Raw genomic sequence first — 7500 nt, 5'->3', positions numbered from 1 at the left:
AAACGATAACCATGTGCAATTAATCCGTGTCCTGGAAAAGGAAAGTTTTACAAGATGATTTAATGCCCATTTTTCATTTTCAGATATATGCATTAATTATACTTTTATATTGATTTACCATGTTTAAGGTGAAATTATTCTGAACAGTTTCTAATAAATCTTAGTAGTATCCGGAGAGCAGAATCTGTAAGATTGTGTCTCTGATTGAACGCAAATATCAATGCGAATCCAATCAAATTTTGGAAAATATTGTTCTTAATACGCGTCATTCAATCCATATGACTTAGGAAAAAATAGCGCTGAGGTGGGTAACGATAATGTTGAAGTGGTGTAAGTTTCACTCAGTATGTAAAGCATCTTGAAATATTCGTCACATTAAGCATTAAAAGGATACACTATCCAACCTTGTTTTGCAACTGAATACGAACAATAAAACATGTTTCTTGCTCCTTATTTTTAACGAATGATGAACAGCGAACTCCTTCCTTTTTCAAACCGAAATTCGAACTAACATGTTCTACCTTTTATAATAACTACATTCTCAAAATAAAATTGGATTGCCAATGATTTTAAATTATTTCATATATAGCTTTAATATACAAATAATATTCTAAAATATGTTTACATAGTTGTGTTTATAACTAACCCCAGCTCTTTTTTACGGCTGAAATACAAGCGATTAGACAGTACGCGCCATTGTAAGCGAATTAAGAACTGGCTCTTTTAAACCGTAATAATAATTGTCCATTTTTCGAACCGCAGCCCTTAACAATGAAACTAACTTAACATGCAGGTATGACATAAACATATTTCATACAATATATCACTACATAGTTGTATTAATTCATATTCATTTTCCTTTGTCAAGGGTAAACAATAACTAAGGAACATTCTCCTTATTATTCATTAAAACTAAATGAGGAGTAGTATGTTTTAACTTACCTAATGGCTTCATTTACATCAATATGAGACACGTAACTTTGACAATGATTTTACAGTCCTGATGCGATATTATTTATTCGAACTAATGTTAACAAAGGTTTACTTATTGATAAGAAAACAATTCATCTTTCTTTATTCAAACCGAATACAGAACTGGTATCTAACTTTACAATTATTACGGTAGATTATTCAAACTGCATTCCCTTTCTTTGGCAATCAGGATATTCAAGTCAAATAGAGGACTATCATTTTCTAACTTAAATAATAACTTGACATTAACCAAACTGTAAAAATAGTTGAACATATTGCTATGATGTCAGAATAATTATCCCTACTTATTTTAACTTCGTTTTGTTAACTAGTCATCCAGTTCATTTTCGAGGCTGAATATAGAACCTGCATTTTAAAAATTTAATGAACGGTTCATGTATTAAAATCGGTGATCGCGGTTGATTCATGCCTTCGGTGGTTCCGGTTGTTTCTGTGATGGCGTTGATGTCAGTGGTTTCGGTGGTGGTGGTGCTTGGGATGGTTGCTGCGATTGCATTGGTGTCAGTGGTTTCGGTGGTGGCATGTGTAATTGTGGTTTCGTTGGTGGCTGTGATTGTGGTGTCGTTGGTTGCGGGGATGCTGGTGGATTCGATGTTGGCGGTGATTGTTGTGGTTGCGGTTGTTTCGGTGTTGTCGGTGGTTGCGATGGTGTCGCTTGAGGCGGTGTTGACAGTGGTTTTGGTGATGGTGCTGGTGTCAGTAGTTTTGGTGTTTTCGGTGGTTTCTATGATGGCGAAGGTGTTAGTAGTGTTGGTGGTTTCGGTGGCGGCGGTTGTGTCAGTGTTTTCAGTGTCGGCGGTAGTCTTGGTGGTATTTGCGGTGGTTTCGAAGGTTTCGAAGGTTGCGGTAATGGCGGTTGTGGTGGTGGTTTTAGTGGCGCTAGTGTTTGCTATAGACTTGACTCTCAAAAATCAATAATTTTAAGTGAGTTCATTTGTCGGTTGTATTTTCAGAAAACTTGTGAAATTTGGTGTTTTTTATCCACACCGATAACCTTTAAATTATGTTAACTTGTGTGTAAATTGAATGTTAAATGTGTGTGTGTGTTTGTGTGCTGTTACAACTTACAAAACCGAAACCACGAACATCACCGCAACGGCGATGGTGTCAGTGGTGTCGGTTGTGTCAGTGGTGTTGAAAGGGCCGGTGGTGGCGGTGGTGGCGATAGTTGTGATGGCGCTGGTGCCGGTTGTGGTGACGGTTTGGGTTGTTTTGATGCTGGCGATGTTAGATATTAATGGCGGTGGTTGCGATGGTAGCTTTGATGGCGGTGGTGGCGGTGGAAGCGCTGGTTGTGCTTAATGTGGTGGTTACGCTGTTTACCGGATGGCGGTGGTGGCGTTGTTTGTGTTAGTGGAAGTGATGGTGGCTGCGACGATGGCGGCGGTGGTGGTGGTGGCGGCAGTGGTTGCTATGAAATTGATGGTGGTTCTAGTATTCACGGATTTGATGGCGGATTTTTGAGAATGTACATAATATATTATTTTCTGAAAACACAAGAACAAAACAATGAAAACCAATGAATATGGGAACGTGTCGATGCATTTTGTAACAGACAGGGTTTTTCCAGACAATATACATTGTTTTTTAAACACATAGATACTTCCGAAAAAAAGGACTTTTAAAATATAAGTAACATTTTCCATCATACCCGTGGAAATATAATGACTTCAAAATATATCAAATGATTTTGTCAATTCAATTCAGACAATACTAAGTAATATTTACACATGAATTCAATACAATGAGATGACATTTTCTTTCCGTCTTAATTCAAATTAATTTTGTTATTTAATGAAGTTCGCAAACAAGATCAAAAATAGTGAGAGATATATATTGGTATGTTGAGTACATATTGCCAATGTTCGACTAGGATAACATATTTAGAGTCCATGGCTGTTTAGGTTTGCTGTATTAAACCAATCGAAAAACGTTCAACAGCATCCAGTTTAATATAAATAAAGGGAATATGATACAATGTACACATTTAGATTGATAAAATCATTCGCGCTTTTAATAAAAATATCTCATCGTAATAGATAGATATAAGATTTCAGTGTTTCTTTTTTCAAAAAGTCGGAAAGCAGCAATCTCTACCTCTCATTTAGCAGGAGCTCGCTGGAGATCACTCTACTGGCTTACCACTAGACATTTCCATTCAATTGGTTTGCGTTTTTCATCTGTTTTTTTTTATGTTATCATTACACTTGTGAACTTGGGTGGTATTTTAATCCACACCGGTAACCTGTGAATTCTGTTTACCTTTGAGTAAATTGAATGTTTAAGCATCTGACTGTGTTTGTTGTTACTTTAAATTTACCGCACTGAAAGTTGCATTAGACACATGTTTTAAAATACATGTAATTGACGTCAAGCTTTCCTTGTTCAAATGTATCAACAACAACAACATAACCTTTATTAAGCTCAAATCACAAATATTAGTCTGTGTTCTGTTTGATTAGATTGAAGAACTGTGTCTGTTGTTGTTTCTTTCTTTTTATGCTTTCCCAGTAGACTGTCCAGTTTTCTGCGTTACTGGTACGAATTAATGGCACTGTGAACTATTCTGACTGTTACATGTGGGTTTTGAATATAGAAATCTACTTGTCTTTCCTATATATGTTAACCAATTATAAGCTTATTTAAAACACGGTTTTCGTCGATTGCTTTAGTAAACTTCGTTTTTCGTGAAGGTATTTATAAGGCAACAAACTCGAATCCAAAGACGACGGTTGTTACGGTAATGCTTGACAGAAAACATATGTAAGATGTTTTCAGAGTTCAAGTTCGTGTAAGGCATCACTGCCAATATTTTTCAATCGGAAAAATGTTATTAACAGAATGTCTTTGTACATTTACATGTTATGTATGGTTCAGATAACCATTCCTAAGAAAATAGATCGACGTAATTCGACGACAAAATTTGTTGTTCGATATCGGTTCGAAAACGTTGTGATTGCCCTGACAATCTTGATTGTATTGCGCAATGGTCTGAATCATTGTATTTAGTAACGAAATTATTCGATTTAGGGCTCAATATTTTACACGATAGCGATTTATGATGAAAGCAGTTAGAGGTAAGAATTAAACTGCAGGACTTTGATACAGTTCAATAGACTAATGCTTTCAATACAAGTACCATATATATCATCAGCGCGTGATGTCACGACATTACAAACCCGTCATGAATCCAAGAAATAACATCAACTAACAATTTAAAATTCATAGGGCTTTGTGAGAATGGTTACATGTCACGGATTAAATATAATTTTAAGAAGGATTTATTTACTAATAACTAAATAATTTTAATATGTATTTTGTTTTAGATAAAATACAACAGATACCAGTCTTTATAAGAGTAGCATTCCAAAGCGTTTATTTTTTATGACCATAGGTTTGTAAACCGGCACATTAATGCTTTGAATGTATCAACTGCTGGTGAATGCATTTATTTCTTCTGAATATTGCAATAAATACAATGCCTATATTTCAAGCTATCATGCTCACAATCTTAAGTGTGAGAAATAGGCTTCCGTTGTGTTGCACTACACATGGAGACAGCGAAAAAAGAGCAAACACCTAAATTTTAACTAGCATACTTATTGTAAACATAAATTAGCGATGACTAAAATTGTTTTCGCTATATGTTAGAAAATGTTCTGGTGGACTTTACATTTATGATTGTTTACAAATTTAAAACTTTTTTTCTAAAGGATACGATTGAGAGGTCAATGCTATAGTTGAATGCGATTTTAGTGTTAAACGCAGTTTTAGTGCCGAAGGAAACTGCGTGACATCGACACAGTCCACCAGACTATTGCCTTCAATGCGAGTACAATAGTTATATTAACAGCGCGTGATGTCACGCCATCGATCACACGCCATGAATCCAACTCATAACGTCACATGGGGTTTTGTTAGAATGTTCTCATTTCACGGATTCAACCTTTACTTTAAATAGGATTGTATTGCGGTATATTTTTGAACTTAAAAAAATTTCAGCACTAACATCGGTGAACTGACACGTTTTCGTAAATACTGGTCGAAATAATTTGAGAAATGTATGTGCGAATGCGGGACTTTTTTAAATGAATTAAAACATTATCGTACTGGAATAAATAATTATCTTTCAAAACGACATTGAGTATCAAAGTTTTAGAGAACAATCTGTTCATGTTATATGTAACGGTATATGTTTTAATTATATTGTTTAAGATATAACATTTCGTTGAAACTTTTTTCAATACAGTATGGAACCGGTTTATTTTTTTATCAGCCGCTCAAAGTGACGGGATATACAATTGAGTAGAAATATGTTGGAAAATACATTCTATAGCCTATCTACACGTATATTTATTATGTATTGTTATGAAACTTGTTCACTGTTGGTGTTCTTTTAATCAAAAACGGGAACCTACGAAACATGTTTACCTGTATAACTTGAATGTCTAATCACTTGACGTATTTTGCTGCTACTTTAGGAATCTGAGTCACAACTATTCACGGTGTTCGTTATATTCCTCATTGGGTAAATTTGAAATATGTTGACATATGTTACTTGAATGGTTTATCAAATGGCACTGGTTTATATTTTTCAGGGGCCTGTCATACAACCAATTACGCAACATTTCCCGGGCGGCGTTCCGGGGCTTGGCAAAACTACGCAAACTGTGAGTTTCAATAGACATATGATTTTTCGTGAAATAAATGCCGTCCGGCTGTCCATATATACATAACTTAGTCTGTGATCTGCTTGATATACTTTAATAACTGTATATCTTCTTGTTTCGGTGTCTTTTGATTGTACAATGTTTTTGGCAAATTATGTGAAGAATGCTGTTCAATTAAACTGTGAATATTCTTGTCAGTTGCTTAATTTTGTTATTGAATATAGACACTTGCTTCCTTTTTCCATATAGTACATAAGCAGACGAATGTTAAAAAAATCTATGATTATTTAACATGTTAATATATTTGTTAGAGCATTTAATAGCGGTATAGTTATCGTCCGTTGCTTAAGTTTACGTTTCGTTTTTTTTTAAAGGTATTTATACAATAACAAACTCGAATCCATAGACGACGGTGTATTTGAAGGAATGCCGGATCTAGAAACCCTGTAAGAAATTTTCATATTACGAATGTGCAATTATGATTTATAATTTTCTATTTTGTTCATGCATTGCTTCCGGTCGTTTCAAGTACAAGTATTTTTGTCTACTTATACTTACCTATCATTTGATCATGAGTTAAAATACTTTTTAATGTTAGCATACTTATGTTTAGTCGAAAATGTATTTGGCAAGATTTCCCGTGGTTTGTCAATACCAAGACACATATTAATGATACAGCCACATAACATTTTAAGTTAACAGTTGATCTTATTGAAATACGTCATGCGCACTTTGTCAATGATCTACTTTCTCTTCTTTTTAAAACACAAATATCATATTATATTTGTCCGTTTTTCGAGATTTAAATACGATAGACACTATCACTATTCAATGACAAATAAATTGCATTCGGTGTATAGGTGTAAGACTTTTTTTACAAAGTTTTTTTAAGTGGAAAAGCAACGAGGGAAACGATCACAACCGACATAACAAATTCTATATTTTAGCAAAAGCTTTATTATTGCACTTGTTAAACGTACATAGAAACACATATATTTATTGATCACTAAATTCTATATACATAAAGAGATTCTTCAAAACGGCAAAAAAATAATGCTTCATTTAACAGGTTGGCAAGTGGGGTGCCACGCAAGATATCATCTGCGTGTCACTTATGTTTATTAATAGTTTCGATGGTCAATTTTAATAAATGATTAAATATAAATATTCGATTACTATAATATACGATTTCGAATTAAGTGGCAACAAGAAAATACTAAATTTCATGGAGCTTATTTATTCTATTATAACTGTGGTAACATTTTACTGATTATTGTTACTTACTATCAAACCAGTGACTTTAGCTTATCTGGCGATTTCTAAAACTCCAGGGAATGTTTTCTTCTGACGATAGCGCGTGTATGTGTTTCTGTAAACACAGTATTTACAGCAAAGACGAATCTGTAATCACTTAATTTTGAATAGGTAGTGGATAGGATGTCCGCCTAGTGACCGGGAGGCCAACGTTTCGATCGCTATTGGAGGGGGGGGGGCAGTTTGTTTAAGCCAAATAATAGTATTATAATGATTGCGTACAATAGTGATTCCATCCTTTAAATGTTCCATAAAATAAACAGCAACACCACCGCTAGATCTACGTGCATTTTGGTGTAGATTTTTCCTATACAAAGTGCAAGATATTAAATCAATAAGAGAAATAACGTTTCACTTGTTATTCCAAGTTTCGTACATTAAACAGATATCATGAGAAGAAATTAAACAAACAAAATTAACATTACTTTTTTACAATCTGTTAAACAATTAACGTTCCAAGACAAGATAGAAAACCCACTGTCACCGTTCGCCTACGCGCGCGGCGGTACCCCATCTTTTTAGA

At 34.4% G+C, this 7500-nt stretch overlaps 2 protein-coding genes across 2 annotated transcripts in view; one reads left to right on the top strand and one right to left on the bottom strand.

Annotated features, from left to right (window-relative positions):
* Window positions 1–3097, bottom strand: part of LOC127861736 (uncharacterized) — an 11677-nt gene extending 8580 nt beyond the window's left edge. Inside the window, exons 1-3 of the mRNA XM_052400418.1 lie at window positions 3091–3097; window positions 2062–2281; window positions 1403–1896 (exon numbers count right to left, since the gene is read on the bottom strand). Of these exons, the coding sequence (XP_052256378.1) occupies window positions 1403–1896; window positions 2062–2281; window positions 3091–3097 (721 nt within the window). The remainder of the gene's footprint in view (window positions 1–1402; window positions 1897–2061; window positions 2282–3090) is intronic.
* Window positions 3098–6045: 2948 nt separating this feature from the next.
* LOC127861733 (neurogenic locus notch homolog protein 1-like) overlaps window positions 6046–7500 on the top strand; it is a 195471-nt gene continuing 194016 nt past the window's right edge. The window contains exon 1 of the mRNA XM_052400417.1: window positions 6046–6109. Within this exon, the coding sequence (XP_052256377.1) occupies window positions 6090–6109 (20 nt within the window). The 5' untranslated portion in view covers window positions 6046–6089. The remainder of the gene's footprint in view (window positions 6110–7500) is intronic.

Source organism: Dreissena polymorpha, chromosome 16, assembly GCF_020536995.1.
Source record: "Dreissena polymorpha isolate Duluth1 chromosome 16, UMN_Dpol_1.0, whole genome shotgun sequence".
In the NCBI taxonomy this organism is placed as follows: domain Eukaryota; kingdom Metazoa; phylum Mollusca; class Bivalvia; order Myida; family Dreissenidae; genus Dreissena; species Dreissena polymorpha.
This window is presented reverse-complemented; position numbering and strand designations above follow the sequence as displayed.